Source organism: Balaenoptera acutorostrata, chromosome 3 (genome assembly GCF_949987535.1).
Source record: "Balaenoptera acutorostrata chromosome 3, mBalAcu1.1, whole genome shotgun sequence".
NCBI lineage: Eukaryota > Metazoa > Chordata > Mammalia > Artiodactyla > Balaenopteridae > Balaenoptera > Balaenoptera acutorostrata.
In genome coordinates this window covers 139,756,924-139,781,006 of record NC_080066.1, presented here as the reverse complement: position 1 = coordinate 139,781,006, position 24,083 = coordinate 139,756,924, and the positions used below count along the sequence as shown (strand labels likewise).

Sequence of the window (24,083 nt, the reverse complement as noted above, 5' to 3'; positions counted from 1 at the left end):
CAGAATAGTCTAAACAATCTTGAAAAAGAACAACAAAGTCATAACATTCACACTTCCCAATTTTAAAACCTACTACAAAGCTACTGTGATCAAGACAGTGTAGTACTGGCATAAGGGTAGACATATAGATGAATGGAAAAAAGAATAAGAGCCCAGAAATAAACCCTTACATTTGTATGATTTCTGGCAGGGTGCCAAGAAAAGTCATTGAGGGAAGAATAGCTTTTTCAATAAATGATGCTGAAACCATTGTACATCCATATACAAAAGAATGGATTTGGAACCCTACCTCATAACATATACAAAAATTAACTCCGAGTAGATCATAGACCCAAATGTAAGAGCTAAAACTATAAAACTCTTAGAAGAAAACAGCAAATCTTTACAATCTTGAATAGGCAGTGTTTATTAGATATGACACCAAAAATACAAGCAACAAAAGAAAAAAATAGATTGAATTTCATCAAAATTAAAACTTTTTTGCTTCAAGGGACATTATCAAGAAAGCTAAAGACAACCTACAGAATGGGAGAAAATTTTTGCTTGTCATATATCTGTCAAGAAACTTGTATCCAGAATATATAAAGAACTCTTAAACTTAACAATAAGAAGTCAAATAGCCCAGGTAAAAATGGGCAAAGAATTTGAATAGACATTTCCCCAAAAACATACACATAGGGCCAATAAACATATGTAAAGATGAATCATTAATATTCAGAGAAATGCAGTATCAAAATCATGAAAAGACCCATGAAAATGCTATAATGAAAAAGTTAGACAACAACTGTTGGTGAGAATGTAGAGAAATTAGAATCCTCATACACTGCTGGTGAGAATGTAAAATGGTGCAATCACTTTGGAAAAATGTTTGGCAATACCTTGAAGTGTTAAGACATAAAGTTTGTGCATAACTGAAATTCCAGTCCTAGGTAAACATACCTGACAGAAATGAACTCAGATATCCATATAAAAACTTGTGCTTGAATGTTCATAGCAGCATTATTCATAATAGTCAAAAAGTGGCGACAACCTAAATATCTATCATTTAATGAATGAATCAACTAAATGTGATATATCCATACAATGGAATATTTTTCAGCAATAAAAAAGAATAAAATACTGATACATGCTACAACATGGATGAATCTTTAAAACATGTAAGAGAAAGAAGCCAGATGCAAAAGACAACATACTGTATAATCATATTCGTGTGAAATGTCCAGAATTGGCAAATCCTTAGAGACAGAAAGTAGATTAATGGTTGCTGGGGCTGGAGTAGGGAGTAGATGAGATGGAGAGCAGAACGGAAATGACTATTAATGTGTATGAGGTTTCTTTTTGGGATGTTGAAAATATTCTAAAATTAGATTGTGGTGATGGCTGCAAAGTTCTGAATATACACTGCAGAACTTTACACTTTAACTGAATGATTTTATGGTATATGAAATACATCTCATTAAAGCTGTTAAAAATATATTTACCAGTAAGAGTCTGATTCCTGTATCCAGGTTGCGGTTCCACCATATGTCTGTATTGGAGATCAACAAGTGCACTGCTGATACAATGACTGTCTCCAATAAAGCATTTTCTGTATTCTGCCATACCTTCAGTACACAAATTTACCAATTTATTAGGCAGAATTTGATAATCTAAGTAAACTGTTAGAGTAAACAAAATCATAATTAAATTTGGGAATAGGAAAATACTATTAAGTGCATATTAGCATTACCATTCTAAAAGCTCTTGTGAATCCAATGGAGACAGACACAGAGTGGAGTCCTTGTAAGGAACTGTCCAATGAAAGAAATGCTATCATAGCAAAAGGTGACACTAAGGCAAACAAAAAAAGAGACAAATTTAATGAAGGCAAAATAACCCCTTCTACCATATTTTATTTTGGCCTATGAGTATTTTTATGAGCACATTTAAGCAATGAGCTAAAAAAACTAATAAATAAACCAAAACGTAAAAGAATAAACACTTGTATGCAGTATAACATTATACAAATACAGGAATTCCATAATACTTTTGTACACTTCCTAGATAAAATACAAGTTTATTAATATTTGTCTTCCTACCTAGATTTATCAAAATCCGTCTGACAACACCAATCTTCATGAGCTTTGTTTGCTTCTCTAGGAATAAAGTCACAGTCTGTGCATGCTTTGGATAGATAGGGTTCCGGAAAATTCCAAAGATATAGACACTTTGAATTTCTTTAAGTATCCATAGTATTATAAATAATATCATCAAAATATAGCCAACAATAGCCTGGGGACTGTTTTTGGAAATCTGTGAGAAACCAGCAAAGTGATGCAACAAACCAGTTTCTAAGAGAGCCAAGACTAATACAATGCTGTAGAAAAGGTATTCCTTCCAAGTGAACTGTTTTTCTGAACTGTTGGGTAAAGCCTTAGATTTGGTTCCAACTCTGTGTCCGGTCACACTGTGTTTGAAGCCAAAAACCATCTCACTTAGGTTAAGACTCAGTAAGAATCCAAGTCCAGTCATGAAAAGAACCACACCAACAGTGCTGGGAATGAAATATGATGTTACAGCTGTTCCAGTAGAAATGATGAACATTATTAACAACCTGCAGAGGGAAAAAAAGATCTGCTTGAAAAGAAAAAATGTTGAGAATAAATTACATATCATTTTAATATTTAAAATAATTACCGTAGGTGGGTTGACATAGATGAGCCTCCAAGGCCAAACTCTAAAACCTGCTCCATTGCCCATAAGAAAAGTGCATCAGGTGGGGGTAGGGTCCCAAGCGCCCACAGAAAGGGTAAAAATATAAACAAGATGTGTAAAATCTGATTCATTTGTTCTAGAACTGGTACATTTACCATAAACCTACAATAAAAAGAAAATATTTAAATCATACAAAACAATAAATAGAAGAAGATCTTTAAAGGAAAAACAAAACACATACACCTCCCTCTACACCCCACCTCTGCCCTGAAACAAAAGAATATTTACAGGAAGGTCCTAATCCCAAATTGCAAAAGATCAAAAACATAAATTGTGACCACTGTCCTTCCCCTATACCAGCAAGTACTCAATTGTATACAAGTGTAGTACAGGGCGAAAATATTTCTCCCTTAAATCTTTAAACTACATTGGCTGCAATTCCACCAATGATTCTATAGAGTTTAAAAATTTTAAATTTAAAATTGCAAGCAACCCTGGGAAAGCCAAAGCCTTCCTGCTGTTCATCTTAGTAGCTAGCAAAGAGAGTAAGCTCTTCTCTTTTTCCTACTCTCTCCTGTACTGTCTTGCTCCCAGGTCCTGGAATTTGAAGTCAGTATATTTAAAATCAGAGGTCAGCAACATTAGGTTATGAACATGTCTCTGTGGGTTAGCCTGGGAATTTAACAAACATATAATATTGTTTCTATTTTGTATACACAGTGGTATGGATTTGAGAACACAAACTTGTACAACACAGTCTCATAAATTAGTGAAGGCTTCTATCTTAAGTGGAGAAACTGGTTTTTGGTACAGCACTTACCAGTTAAACGTAACATTATCAAATTGTTTCAAATAATTTAACAAAAACTTTAAAGCACAGAGGAATAAACATTATCAATATGTTACTAAGTTTTTAGAATAAGGTTAGCCAAACACCTTGCCTGGAAACCAACAACGCTGTAGTACTTACAGAGTTCCAAACACAACTTTCAAAAGAGAAAACTAAATCTCAAAACTTACAGCATAATAATTGTACTTGAATATCTGAGCTGCTAGGAATCAAAGTCAAGGAGAAAGGCAACTAATATTTATCCACTTAAGTGTATGTTAATAGCCGAGAAGCAAATGCATAGCAACTATGATTATAATAATGGTATAATGTGCTTCCTTACACAGATATCAGGACGATGCCAGCTAATGCACTCTGCTTCATAATGTATGTCCTTCAAATTTTTATAAGCAGAGAGAATTAACGAACACAAGGTTAACAATGTGATTCTAAATTAGAGGATAATACTTTCTGTAGTGTAGTTTTAAAATAAAATTCATTTCATTCTGAGAAGAAAACACTCCAGTAACAAAAAAGAAAATCAAACCACACACAATAAGCCATAGGAAGGTCAAGGAAAACATGTAGATTTGTACAGTTTTTGTTTTGTTTTTTTAAAGACAACACTTCTCTTGCTAACATATTCAAGGAAAGGATAATTTGTGTAAAAATAATGTAGACTTAGGAAATATGTTACCCAAGTTCTATTTTACCCCCCCAATCTCTTTTTGTTCTTAAAGTAAACAAGCAATAGTACAGAAAAGTGTTTATACACAAGGATAGGACAATATAAGAATACATAATTGAAATAATCAAACATTGTGATTACTTTCCTGTGTGTATGACTCAGGATGATCAAATAGATGATTACTGTGGTTCTAACAGAAAAATGTTTAAATCCTAAAATTTCTGATAACGTAACAGTAGTTCTCTAGAGCAAAAAAATCTAAGCCCGCAAGAAAAAACTGTTTTTCTAACAACCATAAAAATATTTCAAATTCTGTACACTCACTAATATAAGATCCACATGCCCAGAAAAAGATGTTCCTAATATGTAGTGGCTAAGATGATATAAACATGCATCATTCATTCAAACAGTTCCTGAGAGTCTATGAACTAAGCACTGAAGGTTTCACACTTCTCTTTGATAAAAATGCATAGAAAAAGTCATTTAAAATTATTAACATACAACTGTACTAGGTAGACTAAAGAATGCAGGAAGAGAAAAGATCACTACACTGTAGGGCTTGTCTCTTCAACTTTCACATTCTCTGAAAGAATATTAAGATACAACTTGACATATCTGACAACTCTCCAAATTCGAATAGAGTACACATTTCATACAGTATTTATATGCAGTATCACACCTACTACTGCATAAAGAACATCTTGATTATTATTTTGTTAATAAGAAGATAAAATTTTTCTAAAATTGAAATGGGAGGCAATTTTTCTATATAAACTTCATATTTTCTTTAAAAATAGATTCGAGGACTGCCTCTGTCTTTTAGTTATAGTTGAAAACATCTTTTTATAATTATTAAACTGTAAACATTACAACTGTATATTAAATCCAACTTGAATATAGTAAAAAAACCATTTTATGCTCTTTTATCGAGAAATGAAAAATGAGTAATGAGTCAAGGTAACCAAATTATAAATTAACTGTCTGAGATTTTTAAAAAGATTAAAAGAACCTAGGGCATCATTTAAATGCAAAGATGTTTTATAGCAGGTAATTTCCTATATCAGAAATGGCACAATGAGATAGTAACTCAATAATTTATATTCTGAAAATAAGAATCTTATAAATAAATCTTTCAAAAGGGGTCAAATATATACATATACATTTAAATTCAATTTTATTGCTTATTTTTCAAAATCAAGTTTTTAATTGTAATATATTTTATAGTAAGTAAATGGTAGTGGTACTAAGAAATCAATTACAATAGAATTTCCATAAATTAATTCTCCTCTTACAATATTTGATTAGGCGAAGAACTACAAGGGTATTATAGTGTTCTTTGGTCCATAAATGTAGCACAATTAGAAGAGGTTAAGAGTTAAGGAATTGCAGACATCTAAGAATCAGTCAGTTTCAGTACACAAACTGGCTATATATTTTTAAATGCCTTGTCTTCTTTTGGGCTACCGTAACAAAGTACCATAGACTAGGTGGCTCAAACAATAGAAATTTATTTCTCACAATCTGAGATCAGAGTGCCATTACGATTGTGTTCTGATGAGAACTCTCTTCCTGGCTTGCAGAGAGCCAACTTCTCACTGTATCCTCACATAGTGGAGAAAGGGAGAGAGATGGAACTCTCTGGTGTCTCTTCTAAGGGCACCAATTCCATCAGGAACTAGGGTCACCCTGATGACCTAATTATCTCCCAAAGACCCTCTCAAAATATCACTACATTGGGGGTTAGGGCTTCAACAGAAGAATTTTGAAGAGACACACACATTCAGTCCATAACATTCCACCCTGATCTCCCAAATTCATGTTCTTCTTACATGCAAAATACATTCATTCCTTCCCAACAGCCACAAAATTCTCAACTCATTCCAGCATCAACTCTAAAGTCCATCCTCAGGCAAAATCCTCTCCAGCTGTGAACCTGTAAAACCAGAAATGTTATATGCTTCCAAAATACAGTGGTGGGACGGGCAAAAGATGGACATTCCAATTCCAAAAGGGAGAAACAGGAAAGAAGGGGTGATAGGTCCCCAAAAAAGTCCAACATCTGGCAAGGCAAATTCCATTAGATTTTAAGGTTGTAGAATAATCCTCTTTGGTTTCATACTCTGCCCTCCAGGCCCCCAGGGCAGCAACACCACCCAAAAAGTTCTAGGTGAGGGTCCCACCCCAAGAGCTCTGCAGGGTAGTACCAGCCCCAAGGCTTCCAAAAGAGGCTTTCTAGCTTGTTGAAACCTGATAATCTCTGAATCACTTTTGGGATCATTTGGTGCTTAAGAAAAGCACCATGTTCACCATCAAATAGCTCTAATATCCCTGTCCTGTCAAATTTAATAACTTTAATAGCCTTCATCCATTACATCTTTAGTTCAAACTGGAAGTGTTTCTGCTCTTATAATCCCAGAAACTCTTCACTGAGCGACAGTCCAGCCACACCCCTGGTGTTCCCTTCAGAACATGCTTTCTAATTTTTTGCAATATGGATAGACTGAAAATTTCCCAAACCTTCAAGTTCCGGTTCCATTTTGTTTAGCAATTGCTTCTTCAATTCATCTCTCTCCTTTTATATTCTACTATAAGCAGTCAGGAGAAATCAAGCTGTTCATTCACACTTTGCTTAGAAATCTCCTTGGCTATATATCTAAATTTATCACTCTCAAGTTCTACCTTTCATAAAATATTAGAAAATGATTCAGCTAAGTTCTTTGCCACTTTATAACTAGGATCGCCCTCTCCTCCAGTTTCCAGTAACATGCTCTCATTGCTGTCTTGAGACTTCACCAGAATTACCTTTAATGTCCACATTTCTAGCACACACTTCAAAACTCTTCCAGCCTCTACTCATTACCCAGTGCCAAAGCCGCTTCTACACTTTTAGGTATTTGTTATGGGAGCACCCCACCTTCTTGGTATCAAAATTTTAGCCAGCTCATAATGAAATACCATAGTCAGGTGACTTAAACAACAGAAATTTATTTCTTACAGACCTGGAGTCTGGAAGTCTGAGATTAGAGTGCCACCATGATCAGGGTATGGTGAAAACTCTCTTTCTGGCTTCAAGACAGCTGCCTTCTCATTTCATCTTCATATGTTGGAGTGAGAAATCAGGCTCTTTAGTGTGTCTTCCTATAAGGGTACTAATCCCATCATACCAGGGCCCCACCCTCATTATCCTAATTAGCTCCCAAAGACCCCATCTCCAAATATCACCACGTTGGGGGTTAGGGATTTAATATATGAATGGGGGTGGTACAAACACTCAGTCCATAAAGTGGTGCCTGTACATTTCTACCTGTGATAGAGAAAGCTGCAATCTATAGGAACAGAGAAAGAAATAGATTTAGAAAAGGCAAGCAAAAGAAGTCATCAAATAATTTTGTTTAAAATTGTTATTTTCGGGGCTTCCCTGGTGGCACAGTGGTTGAGAATCTGCCTGCCAATGCAGGGGACATGGGTTCGAGCCCTGGTCTGGGAAGATCCCACATGCCGCGGAGCAACTAGGCCCGTGAGCCACAACTACTGAGCCTGCGCGTCTGGAGCTTGTGCTCCGCAACAAGAGAGGCCGTGACAGTGAGAGGCCCACGCACCACGATGAAGAGTGGCCCCCGCTTGCCACAACTAGAGAAAGCCCTCGCACAGAAACGAAGACCCAACACAGCCAAAAATAAATAAATAAAAATAAATAAATAAATAAATAAATTTTAAAAAAAGGAATTCCTAAAAAAAAATTGTTATTTTCTATTTTTCTTCCATAGCAAATTGATTTTAAAAAAATCAATATTCTATATAATTACTATAACAAAATTAAATAAGTTATTCTATTCATCTTAAATCCACTCAATCTGTGCATTAACATTTATGTGTATAAATTTTAAATTCTCTATTTTCCCTTCACAGGAAAGTTCCATCTCATTTCACAGGTTTCACCCAGGCTATCTTACAGATTCATAGCTCCTTATTTAAAGTAAAACACAGGACTGAAATTTTGCTTATTTATCTTATCTTATAAAGGGTTTTCTTTTTACTCTTCAACAAGATTTAATTACTGCTTTAGTATGAATGTTTAACAAAGATTAGTCCTATGAGATTATTCATCAAAACAACCTATCACCCAATGGTTTGGTGACTTTTAATTCATAGATTCTTTTCTTTTAATACTAAGGAGAGTGCTCTTACTATGTATGCTTAAAAATAAAGTTATAAAGTATTTGATAGCTTATTACCTGTGTGCAAGATCTACAGAAACAAAGAAAAAAATATAAAGAGGTCTCATAAGAGGAGTGATTTCATAAGTATCCTGGGTTTGGAAAGTTGCAGTCTCTGTAGCTGTGTTTACAATTAATGAATATTCTCCTATACACAATGTCATCCATCCAAAGACAAATAGTAGAACAGTGCCTCCTGCACTGCCATACAGCAGGGTTATTCTATTTGGGAGCAAATACCATGTTCCAAGACCACACACTAAGCCAGCAAGAACAGAATGAAAAACGATATTGGCTGTATGTTTTTTGCCAGGAATTAGAAATTTGATGGTCTCAGCACCAGCACAACTTGTAAATTCATGCTCATCTTCCTCTGCTAAGATATCTGTGGTCAGCATTCTTTCCACTGTCACCGATCTGCTTCTGGCATATAAACTTGTGAACTGGATGACAAATGCAGTGAAAAGCATTAGTCCACCTGAAAGTGCTGCTGTATAGTAGTCTTCCAGGATGCCTAACTGGTACAAAAGTGTTCCTATTCCACCCAAAACCCATGGCATCAAAAAAAGGATAATCTGATTAACATATATGTAAGGAGGGGCACAATAGCCTAACTTGAGTCGAGGGCCTCCAAGAACAGTCTGTGGAAAACGCTTCAGAAAGAAGTCCTGTTTGTAATCATTCAGCAGAGGCACATCTGGACTCATCCTTCTCACTCAGGATTATTCTGAAAGTCACATCCTTTTCTGTAACACAGCGGTCTCTAAGAAAAAGAAAAAAATCACTATTTGAAAATATCATACTTAAAACATGAGGGAGAAAAATCCCATATTTCCATTAGTTAGTTCCTTAGTGCAGGATTTGTAACTTCACTTCTTTAGCTCCTTCCCATTGCCTGACACATATTGGCACAAAACAACTAGCTGCTAAGTACTTTTTTTTTATTTGGAAAAAAGTCATATTCACTATTAATTTATCTGGAACTTAGATAAACTTGGAATTTCTTAAGTAACCCACATTTTCAGATTTTGAGGTCAAAGGAAAGTTCAAAAAGCCAGTACTCTCAACTCAAATCTGCTAGTGGTTTAACCAATCATTTCCCTGAGTGCTTCTGTTGTTTGTTTCTTAACTTTTCTATTACAAGGGTGAGCAAAATTTTTCTATAAAGGGTCAAATAGTAAATATTTTTCTGTTACAATGACTCAACCCAGCTGTTGTTGCAGAAAAGCAGCCATAGATAAGTGGATATTAGTGGCTGTCTTCTAATATAACTTTACAGTATTTACAAAAACAGGTTATGGGCCAGATTAGCCTGTGGGCCATAGTTTGCCAACCCCTGCTCTATAAAATAAGGATATTCTCTATAATTCCTTTGAATTGAAATGGAAATAGAAGTGGAAAATAGAAATACTAAGTGTTAGTCACATCACTTAACAATTATAGTAAACTTAGGCTTTTCTGATATTTTAAAAAGTCAAACCCTGCTAAAATAGTAGCATTTCAATAAAAAGCCACTGGCAGCTCAACATGCAGTAGGAAGGACAATGAACTGGAAACCAAAAGACTCCAAGAGTCAGATTACATGCTTATTATTAAGCATATTATTACTATGTTACCACATGCAAACCATTTCATGACTCAATTTTTAGTCTCTCTTTCTCTTGTCAGTTTCCAAAAATCTACCAGAACTAGCAAAACATGAAATAATAATAGGACCCATATATGCTTTAGTCTAGATTATTTTCATTTAAGGGCCATAAAAAACTAAGGATCAAATAATATGGATTCTGTTCTCTTCAACTTTCCCTTTTCCTGTTTCTGAAAAACAGTTGCCTGTTAACAACATCAGTTAGTGAAGCATTACCTCAGGGGTCATATACTAAATTAGAAATGAAAAATTAAGTTTAAAGCCATCTTTATAAAGACAGACATATAGACCAGTAGAATAGAATAAAGAGTCCAGAAATAAACCCACATATACAGTCAAATATTTGACAAGGTGGCAAGACCATTCAATGAGGAAAGAACAGTCTGCAAAAAATGGTGCTGGGAAAACTGGGTGCCCACGTCCAAAAGGATGAAGTTAGCTCCTTACCTAACACCATATACAAAAGGTTAACTCAAAATGGATCAAGAGCTTTAAAGTATAAGACCTAAAACAACAACACTCTTAAAAGAAAACATAGGACAAGGCTTCTGACATTGGATTTGGCAATGACTTCTTGGGTATGACACCAAAGGTAGAGGTAACAAAAGAAAAAAATAGACAAAATGGACTTCACAAAAATTAAATCACATGCATCAAAAGACACTATCAACAGAGTGAAAAGACAATTAACAGAATGGGAGAAAAAAATAAGTTATGAATATCCAGGATATATAAAGACCTCCTAAAACTCAACAACAGAAACACAAACAATCTAATTCAAAAACTGGCAAAGAACTTGAATAGACATTTCTCTAAAGAAGATATACAAATGGCAATAAGTACATGAAAAGATGCTCAACATCACTAATCATTAGGGAAATGCAAATCAAAGTATAATGAGATAACACTTCATGTTCATTAGGATAGCTACTATCAAAAAAAAAAAAAAAAAACCCCAGAAAATAAGTGTTGCCAAGGATGTGGAAAAATTGGAACCCTGTGCACTGCTGGTAGGAAGGTAAAATGGTACAGTTGCTACGGAAAACAGTATGGTAGTTCCTCAAAACATTAAAAATTGAATTACCATATGATCTAAGAATTCCACTTCTTGATATATACTACAAAGAACTGAAAGCAGGGTCTCAAAGAAATAATTTGTATACTCACGTTTACAGCAGCATTATTCACAATAATTAAAAGGTGGAAGCAAACCAAGTGTTCATCAAAGGATGAATAAATAAGCAAAATTTAGTATATACATACAATGGAATATTATTCACCCTTAAAAAGGAAGGAAATCCTGCAATTTGCTATATCATGGGTGAAACTTTAGGACATTATGCGTAGTGAAATAAGCCAGTCACAATAAGACAAATACTATATAAATCTACAAGGTACTTAGAGTAGTCAAAATCACAGACAGAAAGCAGAATAGTGGTTGCCATGGGCTGAGGGGAGAGTAGAATGGGTAGTTACTGTTTAAATGGTATAGAGTTTTACAAGATGAAAAGAATCACGGGGAGAGACAGTGATGATGCTTGCACAACAATGTGAATGCACTGAGTATCACTGAACTGTACACTTAGAAATGGTCAAGATGGTAAATTTTACGCTCTGTGTATTTTACCACACACAAAGAATTTAAAGCCATCTTAAAGTAACCTTTCTTCCTGTCAGTTTAAAAGAGTCTTTCTGCAAGTCACTTCTACCCAACAACATCAGCCATGGAGGGAGCTTTTGGGTATCACAAAAGGTTTTTTGGTCATCACTAAGAATTACTACCTTAGAGCACCTCTTGTTATACTTTTGGGAAATTCTTTATACTTTAAACACTTATCACCTTGTATCTTCCAGCTACTGGCCTTAGCTCTATATAGAAAGTCATAGCTTTTACTCACATGACAGACAGCCCTGCAAGTACTCACAAAATAACAGAACCTCAGGGCCAAATGGAACCTTAATGGTTGATGGTTTAATCTCAGAAAATGAAAAGATTGCCTCCCTCCCCTCTGAATGAGCATATCTCCTGTACCGATGTCAGTGTACTGTACTGATATGCTTGTTCAGTACAAGCCATAGGTAAGTAAGGACATGCTCCTATGGGTGTGGGTAAAGATTCTGATTTCAATTATCTATGGATGATGCTATCAGACAGGAAATCGAGCTTGGATGGATGGCCTGAGCATTTTGAAGAATCTAGATGTACCTGAAATTTTCCCAGGGAGTTAGGTAAAACCTGGCCACTCCTTCTCCACTGAGGCAAGTGAGGAACAAGGTGAGATGGCTCGCTGGGAAAGGAAGACAGAAATTGAAGGTATCTTATAAACTAGATTATCTAGCTGCATATTACTACCCATATTCATTAACCTTTTAGTACTTCTGAGTCTTTTGTAAATTTAGTTTAAATGTTCTTACCCATTTGATGGAATACTACGTGATTATATTCCGAACAGTGGAATACTCTCACGATCTATTGTTGATTTGGAAACATGGAAAGATGCCCACAATATATTGCAAAGTACAATAAACACTGATGATCCCATTTGTATTAGAAAAAAGAAGTACACACACTTGTCTGTATACATGGTTATTCGGTGTGTAAAAGCGTAAAAAATTTCAGAAGTCATACTTATTAGGCTGTGTTTGTGTGTATTTTACATATAACATTTTGACACTTCTTTAAAGTATCAAATATCCTCTAGAACTCTCAACCCATGCCCTGCAAACACATCCTGTGGCCTTCTGGTTGCCTATGCTCATACCCTTTCCTTTGCCCAGGATGTCTTCTTCTTCCTTCCATAATTACTAATCTTAGTCAACTTTCAAGATTCAGTCTAATCCTTTCTGAAAATTTTGCAGAGCACTTAGACCAAACTATGCCTCTCTCTTATCTGTGTATCAAAAACATTGCTTGTTCATAGTACTCATCTTGTAACATGTATCAACAGAGGGCATTTCTTGTATTGTTCATCTCTTTACATGTTATCTTTTCAAATGTTTTTCTTTTCTCTACTATTAAGTTATTTGTGGGTAAGGGCCAAATCTTGAGATACTTCTGATTCTCCACAATATTTAGTAAAATACTGTACCTTGGCACAGAAAGGCATGTATTTAGTACATTACTGGCATAGCTTCGATAAGATGATTAAAGTTGGAGAACATTAAATATTGTTGTTAAAAGGGAAGTTGGATGTTATTTACTGTTTTTGAAAACTTCTTCCAGCATATCCTGCCCCATTCAAAACAGTAAACCCATAAACTCTTTATTCCCAGTTTTTAAATGTTTGGAAAGTATCTTCATTTATTTTTCTTATGGACTAAATAATGGCGTCTAATGATAGTACTATTGGCTCAGAGAAGATTTTGCCTAGAGCATTATAGTATCCCAGTAATACTGGAGCAGGATGGGCCTGAGGGAGAAACATGGCTGGGTTTCTCCCATGGAGAAGGAAATGGCTAGAGGATTTTAACATGTCATAAGTCCAATTTTAATTTGCTCCTTGTCTTATGCTACACTTTAATCTCCTTCATTACCAGGAAGGAGCAGCTAGTTCTTATTGGGAGAGAAAAACAGGAAGAATGGCAGACACAAGAGGCAAAATAAGGCAGGAGCGATAATAAAGTGAGGGCAGACGAAAAAGTATGAAGGGTATAAGTTCACTCAAGAAGCCTTAGGAGAATGGGGGAGGACACTGGGATGGCGATTTATTTTAATGGAATATAAAAAGAAAGGCTGAAGGATACAGGATTGTTTGCCCTACAGAATGTTTTTTGAAAAGGTGTCTGTGGTCAAAGAAGTTTGAGAAACTATATACCAGACTGTAATCTTGAAGAGTCACAACGGATATCAGCAGACTAAAGACTCTGAGACATCTTCAAGTTAAAAAAAATACCACTGCAAATCTGCTTAAAGTATGTCATTTGAGTTTTCCAAACTTATTTGTCCTTGGAACCCATTTTTCCCTTGATATCTAATAACAGATCATGTGTGCAGTGTTTTATGGAAACTGCTTTCAGAAATATTGGCCTGGGCTTCAATCACAACCTTAAAGATTTAGCTAGGTGAAGTAGAGTTAAAAAGATATACCAGTTAAGGAGGAATGTCATGAACAAAGGTACACAAGAAAAAAAATTATGGAAATTTGATAGGTAGCAAGTACATCAGGTTGTTTTTTCTAGTATTTTAAGGATAAAAGAGGATTACATGACAGATACTGTAAATTCATTTAGGCAAAAATTATGATAAATTGGTACTGTTTGACTTAAACTTTACAGATCCTGGAATACTTCAAAAATATTTTCTTTGTATGAAATGACAGTTACATGTCTATAGAGAGATCTTCTAAGTTCTAATCTGGATTAGTAGCATGAAAAAATAAAATCAGAATAATTAAAACTAACTCCCTGAATGAGAATTTGGCATATGCTCTGAAAGACTGTTAAAGACAGATTGATGCATTTATATGGCTGCTACCTCCAACATGTTAAAATGAAAAATGGCTCAAGGCTTAGGGAAAAAATTTTTAAAGCTGTGAAAAGAGAAGTTAAGGGATAAAGGTGGCATCACAACAATCATTTAGGCCATATGCTTTCTTCATATGCTACTCTGAAAGCAGGCCAACAAAATAGCCACAGAAATGTTACTTTTTTTGGAATTTGAGCCACATTTCTTACCCATTATCCAAAAGGGTAGGAAACAGAGATCAATTTAGCAATGACCTAGAAAGGAGTACTTAGTTACCAAAACTTTAACTCAGTAATCATGCAAAATATCAGCCTGAAAATCCCTTAAAACAAAGAAAGAGATAACAAAAAGTGGCAGTTTTGGGGGATTACACTGAATTTATAGTTCTCTAAATTTGGCAAAAAGAATTCCTAGAGATAGAAGTTTTAGCAATTGCCTGATTTTGGTTAGCAAAGGTTACTTTTTTTTTTTTTTAATCTAGCACATTGTTTTTATTGTTGGTTGATTTCATTCATTGAATCCACACATTTATTTTCTGTTCTATTACGTTAGTTTTTTTTTTTTTTATGGCAAGGACACTTAACATATGATCTACCCTCTTAAATTTTCAAATGTACAACACAGTATTGTTAACTAGCAACACAATGTTGTACAGTAGATCTCTAGAACTTATTTATCTTGTATAACTAAAACTTGTTAAACAGCAACTCTCCATTTATTCCTCCCCCAAGCGCCTGGCACATCATTCTACTCCCTGTTTCTAGGACTTGGATGATTTTAGATACCTCATGTAAGTGGAATCATGCAGTATTTGTCCTTCTATGATTGTCTTATGTCATTTACCATGTGGTGTTCAAGGCTCATCCATGTTGTCACATATGGCAGGATTTCTTTCCTTTTTAGGCTTACTAATATTCCATTTTATGTATATACTACATTTTCTTTATCCATTCATCAGTTGATGGACACTTGGTTTGCTTCCACTTTTTGGCTATTATGAATAATGCTTCAGTAAACATGAAAGTGCAAATATGTTGAAAGATCCTGCTTTCAATTCTTTTGGATAAATACCCAGAAGCAGAATTGCTGGATCACAAGGCAGTTCTATTTTTAATTTTTTGAGGATTCCCCATACTGTTTTCAGTAGCACTGTGCTACTTCTGCGTGAAGTGCCATTTTGTATTCCCACCAACAGTGGGAAGCTTCCAATTTCTCCGCATCCTCCCCAACACTTGTTATCTTTTGTTTTTTATAACAGCTATCCTAACAGGTGTGAGAGGATATTGAATCCACACATATTTACTGAGCACTTCTGCACTGTACTTCAACTATAGTTTTGTTGTACTTTCAGGAAACTTATTATGTTTTAATATACTTGTCAAATTTTACTAAATCTGGTAAGATATGAAACAACTTAATTCTCAGTTACTCTGGATAGAAATCATCTGTCATCACCAGAACACATATGTGTACTTTTTAGATAGCCAAGTACTAACTGTTGAGGGTACTAATAGGAATCTACAGATGCAAAGATAGTTACCCCTGTAATTATGAAAATACTCTATGGGATCTGAACCAAATGCTATGCCATGGATGAACAGCTAGATTCTTGAAGAGTCTTTTGAAAGACACTTGGTGCTTAAAGATGAAAAATACATTTCGTGTTTTAGTTTATCGATTATGTAGTAAGCACACTCCTCCCTTACCAGTAAAAGGAAAATCTACCCAAGCACCTAAAAAGAACAAGGACGTTAACATCTCTTTGGCTATACAAAATGGTAATTTTTCAAATTCCAGATTTTGAAGGGTCTTTCAATTTAAGAGTTTTCTGTAAATTCACAGGAATTGGTACATAAGGAAAACTCTGACTGGATGGGAGGGGTGATTAGATAGCTCAAAGGATCTATTTATTGCAGATTACGTATTGGCAATGCTTCCCAGGTGGAACGATGAGTTGTTGGTTCTATGATTCACACTTCCCAAATGTACACCACTAGAACATGAACTGATAGCATTCCATTACTTACAGAAAACTAAGATGGTAGGCAATAGCCAAAGGTCACATCAGAGCATCATAAATGTGCAGCACTGCCAGTAATACTTCTGCTCCTATCCCAATCTACCCTTCCCACACCTCACACATCTTAGCCATTATAAATTCAAATGGATTAATAAGCTCTTCCTTCAAAATCAAGTATCAGGCGAATGAAGTCTACCATTCACATGAATTACCAGAAATAAATCAATATATTTTACAGAAAGTAAAACTGAGAACCAGTGATATTAAGTGACTGAACCAACACATAATGTCAGTTGGAGGAAGACAGAGTTTTTAAATCACACCAAGCTACTGACATATGAAAGGGAAGTTTATTTTGTGAATTAAGAAATAGAAGGACAAATTTGGAAAAGGGTCTTCAGAGGAAGGTGGGCCTAAGAGAAATCTACAAATGTCAAAATAGGAAGCTTTTGTTAGCTAAGTCAGCATGGCCATGGCAGGTAGGACTGCTTGATAAGACATAAACAAACACAAGGGGGGAAACTGTCTAAAAGAAAAGGTTCTCACCATGAAGAAAGCAAAAACAACTCACAGAATGGGAGAAAATTATTGCAAAAAATATATATGTTTAAGGGACTTATATCTAGAATATAGAAAAATCTCTTACAACTTAATAATGAAAAAACAAATAATTTAAAAATGGGCAAAGGATCTGAATTTCTCCAAAGATAATATACCAATGGCCAGTATAAGCACACAAAATGATGCTCAACAACATTACTCATTGGGGAAATGCAAACCAAAACCACAATGACATATCCGTTCAAATCCACTTGACTGGCCATCAGAAAGACGGACAATAACAAGTACTGCCGAGGTTATGGAGAAATCAAAACCCTCAAGTGATAATGTAAAATAGTGCAGTTGCTTTGGAAACAGTCTGGCAGTTCCTCAAAAGGCTAAACATAGAGTTACCATATGACCTAACAATTTCATTCCTAGGTATTTACCCAAGAGAAATGAAAACATAAGTCTACACAAAAATTTGTACATGAACATTCATAGCAGAAATATTATTAATAGCCAAACAATGGAAACAACATAAACAGCCATCAACAGATGAAATAAAATGTAATATATCCATACAATACAATAGTAATAGACTATAAATGACAACGAAGTACTGATGCATGATACAACATGAATGAACCCTGAAAACAGAATGCTAAGTGGAAGAAGCCAATCACAAAAGGCCACATATTGTATAATTCCATTTATATGAAATGTCCAGGACCAGCAAATCTATAAAGACTGAAAACAGATTAGGGTATGCCTGGGCTGGTGGATACAGTGAGGACTGGGGGCAGGGAGAGTGACTGCTAAAGGGTACAGTGCTTCTTTTGGGAGTGATGAAAATGTTTTAAAATTGAATTGTATGGAATGTGAATTTTTATCTCAATAAAGTTCTTACAAAAGAAAACGAAACAGAAAAGATCCCCAACGTGGTATTTTCTGTGGCAGTTAATAACTAGCAGGCATCTCTTTAAGTAGGAAATTTTAAAGTAATGGTCAGGTGCCCAAACAGTTAAATTACTAAAATGGCAACATCTGAGCTGGCTTTGGATGCTATGATAACGGTTTGGAAATTTGGCATAGGTGGTAGTAGACACCCAATAATATAAAGGATGGTCTTTTCCCTAAATGCAGGAATGAGCTAACAAAGGAAAAATCCACCTAATATTATACAGCTGAATAAGAGAGAAAATCAATTCAGAGGCCTGGTAAGTGACTTCTGATGGGGTAGACTTCATTGAAGTAAATGTTGGTCCTTGATAAACAGCGGGCTGTGGAGAGAGGATGCAGATCAGTGGGGAAAGAGTTGTTCCTGTTCAGGGGTCCATGATTTGACCACTATGGGCCAAAAGGGGAGATAGAGAGAGAATGAACACAGTAGTAAGGGGCATAGTGTATAAACTTTATTGGGATAACAAAGCCATCCCTAAACTAAGACTGAAAGGGCCATTTTCCCTTTCGCAAGTGTCTCTTAGAAATAAAATGCTAAAACTCAACGGGCTAACGCAGCCTTACGAAAGAAAATTAAAATCACACCAGATTAGTGCCTCTAGCGACTGAGTTCATCTCACGTCTTAAAAAGTGCAATAATCACTCTGCACAGGCTTGGAAATTAAGGCTACCAAGAAGTTCCCAGGTGGGTGTCGGGGATCTAACGTACCTCGAGTCACCTGAAGGAAGAGGCGATGCGAAGGCATCCGGGGGACTGCGTTTTTGCAGGTAAACCCATATAGGGCGCTCCCGCCGGGAGGCTGCCTGCGGTCCGAACGCGGAGGCAGAAGAGCTGTGGCGGCCGGGGCAAGCAGCTTACCGCGGTGGCGTCGCGACCCGCTCCCCGTTTCCATGGCTAACGTCAACTCCAGCGGGCGCCACCCGGCGCGGAACGGAGCTCGCGTGCTCTGGGGAGGGCCGGGCGCTCGGCTCGCCCCGCCCCTCAGCCTGAAGTCGCGTCTGGGCGTCCAGCCTCCGGCCCGCCAGGCGAGGCCGAGCGCAGGGAAAGGCGCGCTTCGTTCGCTCCCGGGCCTGGGCCAACGCTCGCCTGGCCGGAAACCTTGGGAGTCGCTTGGGTTCCGGCCTCGCCTTGGGCCCAGACGCGGCACCAGAGTTCATAGCGTCAGCGCTGAACTTTCACCCGCGTCGCGCCCTTACGCAAGAGCGTCGTTGCCCTGGTGACGTGACGTTCCTCTGGGGTCGTGCTCTCTGGTGGATAGAGATGCGGCCGCCATTTTTAGAGCGTGAGGTGCCCAGTGATCTGACTGACGAGTCCGGGGCGTAGTGCGACTCCAACCGCTCAGGGTCCTGCGACGTACATTAACCACAGCCGCACTTTGGCCGTCACCACCCAACACACCGACGGTAATAAATGCTTTTAAGTGATACTTCATACATATACGTGTTCGCTGTCGCTCCTTTATTGCATTTTTCCCCCCCATGATTGGATTTGTGACTGTATTGTAAATACTAGGAACCAAAATACCCATAAGTGAAACATGCCACTAAGGTATCTGTTTATTAATAAAATAAGGCAAAGTTACCGTGTTCCATCAAAAACAAAACAAAACAAAAAAACTGGCAGAGTATTATTAGTGGTATTAATTTCAGGGCTGGGAATCTTTACAGGGTGCCCGCGAAGTACCCAGTTTTGCTGGTTTAAAAATTAAACACATGCCCATCACCCACTGCCTCCATTTTCCACCAAGTTTCATTGCTTCCCCAAGTTCTGGACATCTTCCAAGTTGCCAGTTGGGAGCCCAGGAGGCGGCCCCTGAGATCTTTAAATTGGCCTCTAACGATTTAGAGGTGTGTGTACCAGAACGTTGAAGCCAATTTGTCGGTATCAAGGTACCCGAGTTTTCCTACGTGATTGATAACCTAGCAGTTCTGCATACACGAGACTTCTGATTGGCTTGAGGACCGTCTTGTTTGGATCTCCCTATCTAAAAACTATGAATGCGCCCTTTTTTGTTTCTTTTGTGGCTTTACTGAAAATGACGGCTTAGTTCTTAAGCACTTAGGTTTTCAGGCTATAATGGGGAAAACCTTTTGGTATTAATTAAAAGAAAGCCAAGGCTTATAAAAAAAGAAGATATAAATCTATCCAGAGGAAAAATGTAGTTTGTTGAAAGCATATGGAAGAAAACCCTGGGCACCATCCATGACAATGAGGTACGTATATACTTGCTTTCGAGGATACAATTTTCAGATAGGACCTTTCCTAGTTTGGTGTGAAGAGGAAGTGTGCATTTGGTCCATCCCTAATGTTTTACAGTCTTTTGGGGAACCTCAGTCATCATGGGTCACGGTACCACATTAAGCATCTTTGACGCATCAGCTACCGCTAGGAAGTCAGTATAGAGTGGTTAAGAGTAGAAGCTCTGGGGTCTGGAAGCCTGAGTTAGAACTACTGGGGCCTGGGCAGGCCACCCCAAAACATTTCTCAGTGGCATATTGGTTATTTTGAATTAAGGAATGGCGGATGCAAGAGGGTCCATTGAACCTCCTCTCAGTCTTCCTGAAACCAGGGAGCTCCCATGTGAAAGTTACCCTCCCTGTATTCTACATTTTTTAAAAAGTTGAAATTACAAGATTGGAAGAGAATGCCAAGATTTAGATATTAGTGGCTGCAAAGAAAAGCATCAGGAGAGAAGACGAAAGGGACTATAAAATGATTGATTTCTTACATGGCTTGTTGAAATTCATCTCATTGCTTTTATATCACAGATCGTGATATGCATGTAAATGTATACAAAGACCAAGTGAATGGGCATGTGATGGGTAGAAATTTTAGTATGTTCCAGCATATTCACAGGCACGTGAGTTGGGTGACATTGGGTTATGAGGATATAAAGACAGGGAGTGACCACTTGTTAATTGCAAAGTTTCATACTGAAACTTCCTTTATTATAGAAAAAATCTCATACCACACAAACATTCATAAGTAGAACAAATAATGTATAATATAATCGTAGGTTTGGCATTAATTGGTTTTAAGCTTTGTTATAAAAGACAATATATTTTAAATTACAGTTCTGAAAATCTTCCAGTAATTCCTGTAGGGTGAAAGGATAGAGTTTCTCAGGTATTGATTTTGCTGAAGAATTTTGAATTTTATTGTGTAGCTTTTAAATTTAATTATTTCACATCAGTAACTTCATAGATTAGATTTTTAATTCTAGAGGTGTTTCAATTAATATTATTTTAGAAAGTTATCACCACTGGAACTTACTTTACATAGTCATTTAAAAAGGGAACACAGAATTATTAGTAGCCTGAAAATCACTAAATTGCAGTATTTAAAAGGCTGAAGTTTCATTTTTTAAAGTTATGTTACATTTTGTAAAAGTCTATGACTATAACTTCACTGAAAGATCAAATTTTAAGCGTAACCAAACTCTGTAAATATCCCCAGGCATATTTATAATTTCACTCTTTACAAAAATTAAGTTACATGCAGATCTGAATTAATAACAATGATTCCCCTTTATTTTGGCGTATGTAAATAAGAGTTGACTCTGCAGATTTCATAGTCTTTATCCCCAGTGTCCTGTATTAAGTTTGGAACATCAATTAACCTCTTCTGTTGACAGCGTTACCAAGAATAAGATGTCTTATTATTAGTAACATTAATTTCTAAATCTAGAACTGAAGTTAGTAACCTCAAATAGGTGTCCTTTTCCTGGCATTTGCCTGCTAACTTCTTTGTTTATAAGTGTACCGTTTGTTTAGAATTGTGTGAACATTATTTTCACTTTCCTATAGAATGAATATATAAGGAAATGCAGTAAACAGTTTGATAAAATTTCTGTTTGAAGTTGTGATTAAATAAGAATGTGGCGGTGGGGGAGAGTTAGGTGTAATTTGCCTAAAGGTAGAAGAAAGCTTATATACCCTCTCATAATGTCTCCAGACTCATGATACTATTGCTGTTGAATGGAAAAGTCCACACTGGTTAGAACTACTTCCTAGAGCCTGCATTGTGATGCCCTCTTCAGGTTAATATATTTAAAAACATGAAAATTGGAGGTTACTCACAGGTAAATAATTTAGGGGAAATGAAACCACATTTGGCAAATAAAATTATACAAAAAATATAAATGACAACAACAGTATCAACAATAACCAGCTTTGGTGGGATGGCAGTTTAGAGGTATGTTTTGAAACTTAGCTTGGCTCTATCTAGCAAAATTTTAAATGCAGTTCTCTTTGACAGAGAAATTTTATCTCTAGAAACATACCTTACAGATATCTTCCTTTACAGATATCTCACCTAAGTAGGTAGCAATATTTGTACAAAGATGTACTTAAAACATTTGCAATAGCAAAATGCAAAACATTCTTAAATAGGGAACAGTTTTAAATAAATTAATTTAAAAAGGATGTATACCTACATGTACTGCTATGCAAGCATGTCCAACTTATATTAAGTATGAAATTTTAAAATTACACTACAGTTTGTATAGTATGATCTTATGTAAAAACTAGATGTATGCATGAGCATGGTTTGTATAAACTTATCTTTAATGGACACATAGGAAACTGATAGAATTCAACCTCTGAACAGGTTAACGGGTTTTATAGGAAGGGGACTTTTACTTTTTACCTTTACTCTTATGCTGGTAATATATTTTTAGCAATCAATATGTATTGCTTTTATAATCTTTAAATCATAAAATAGCCAACAAACAAAAATAGATTGACAATCAAAAACACCCCCACTACCCTTCCCCAAACTCCACCAAGCTGCTGTATAACCAGAAAACTGGCACAGTGGAATTTTGTTTTTATAATAATACTTTTAATCCAGAAAATAATTTGAAAAATATAGTTGCTAGTTTCTATGAATAAATGATTACAGTATTGATGCTTTCATAGGGAGAAAAATGCTACTTTTAGTGTTATATTACAGTTAAAAGTTACAGTAAGTCATTTGGTATACTGGTAAATTTTGAGCTCTGATCATCAGAGACTGCTTAAAATCTTGACCACTTCAGAGTTACATCGATAGGAATCCTTAAAGTTAGTTCATTTTATGCTAAATGAGAACATTTACTGAATTTATGTATACATTCTCAAAATTATTATTAGGGTTTCCTTCTAATGTTGGGTATAAAATCCTAATTTTAGTATATATGTAAAATATACATAGATTAGTGTATTCATGCAGATATATATGTAAAATATACATATCAAAAGTATCTGTTATATATAACATGTAAAATAAAATACATGGTAATCCTGTTTTATTGAACCAGCAATGACTACGTATTAATGGAAAAAATTTTCATACGTGGTTTGTCTTTAGCAATATAATTTTAAAGCACAACAATTTTTAATAAAATTTATGCCAGTAATTTAAAAAAAATTTGGCAGAGGTGCTTTTTAGGCTCTTGGTTTAAATGAAAACCAGTGTATAGAAATGAATATCAGAACAATCATTAATCCTACTGCATTAAAAAAATTCTGTCTATGAACTTCAAGCCAAATATTAGATTCACGTTTTTACATAGAAATTTTCCTCCTAAAAGACTTTGTAATTAGTGGAAAGTGTATATACCAGTAAAGAGCAGCGTGCAAGAAAGAGATGCATTTACTTGTAGAAATTACCATATGTTAAGAAACAATGAATCATTTTTGTTTGTGGTTTTTATATAAAACTTGTCTGTGGATTCTTTTTTCCCTGTGAATTTTTTCCCTTATAACTTTTTCTCCTGGCAACAATAATGAATAAAATTTTAGAGACAGGCTCTATTTTAAGGGCATAAGGGCATATATGCCCTTCCTAACACACATAATACCAAACAAATACTCATGCTCTCTACGGAAAAAGTCAAATGAAACTTCCTCCCCACCCCAAAATGGCCCAGTTAGAGTAGAGTCGTACACTCTGAATTCTACAATCCAGTATCCCTGGGCAACTTGTTCCTGTATCATTGACATGCCCAAATGTACACTGGGCTAGAACATTGGGCTA

The 24,083-nt window shown here is 35.9% G+C and overlaps 1 protein-coding gene and 1 long non-coding RNA gene across 12 annotated transcripts in view; one reads left to right on the top strand and one right to left on the bottom strand.

The window, feature by feature from the left end:
• PCNX4 (pecanex 4) overlaps positions 1-19,240 on the bottom strand; it is a 43,385-nt gene extending 24,145 nt beyond the window's left edge. Inside the window, exons 1-7 of one of the 9 annotated variants that reach the window (XM_007192943.3) lie at positions 18,774-19,240; positions 12,283-12,364; positions 8,447-9,191; positions 2,677-2,856; positions 2,079-2,593; positions 1,730-1,830; positions 1,482-1,604 (exon numbers count right to left, since the gene is read on the bottom strand). In XM_007192943.3, coding sequence (XP_007193005.2) covers positions 1,482-1,604; positions 1,730-1,830; positions 2,079-2,593; positions 2,677-2,856; positions 8,447-9,135 — 1,608 coding nt within the window. In that variant the 5' untranslated portion in view covers positions 9,136-9,191; positions 12,283-12,364; positions 18,774-19,240. Of the gene's footprint in view, positions 1-1,481; positions 1,605-1,729; positions 1,831-2,078; positions 2,594-2,676; positions 2,857-3,866; positions 9,192-12,282; positions 12,365-18,773 lie in introns of those variants that run through there. The other 8 variants (XM_007192942.3, XM_057544624.1, XM_057544626.1 and 5 more) reach the window with 8 other exon arrangements.
• Positions 19,241-19,328: 88 nt separating this feature from the next.
• Positions 19,329-24,083, top strand: part of LOC103002810 (uncharacterized) — a 125,602-nt gene continuing 120,847 nt past the window's right edge. For all 3 annotated transcript variants that reach the window (XR_009007778.1, XR_009007779.1, XR_009007777.1), the window contains exon 1: positions 19,329-19,468. This is a non-coding gene — a long non-coding RNA (uncharacterized LOC103002810). The remainder of the gene's footprint in view (positions 19,469-24,083) is intronic.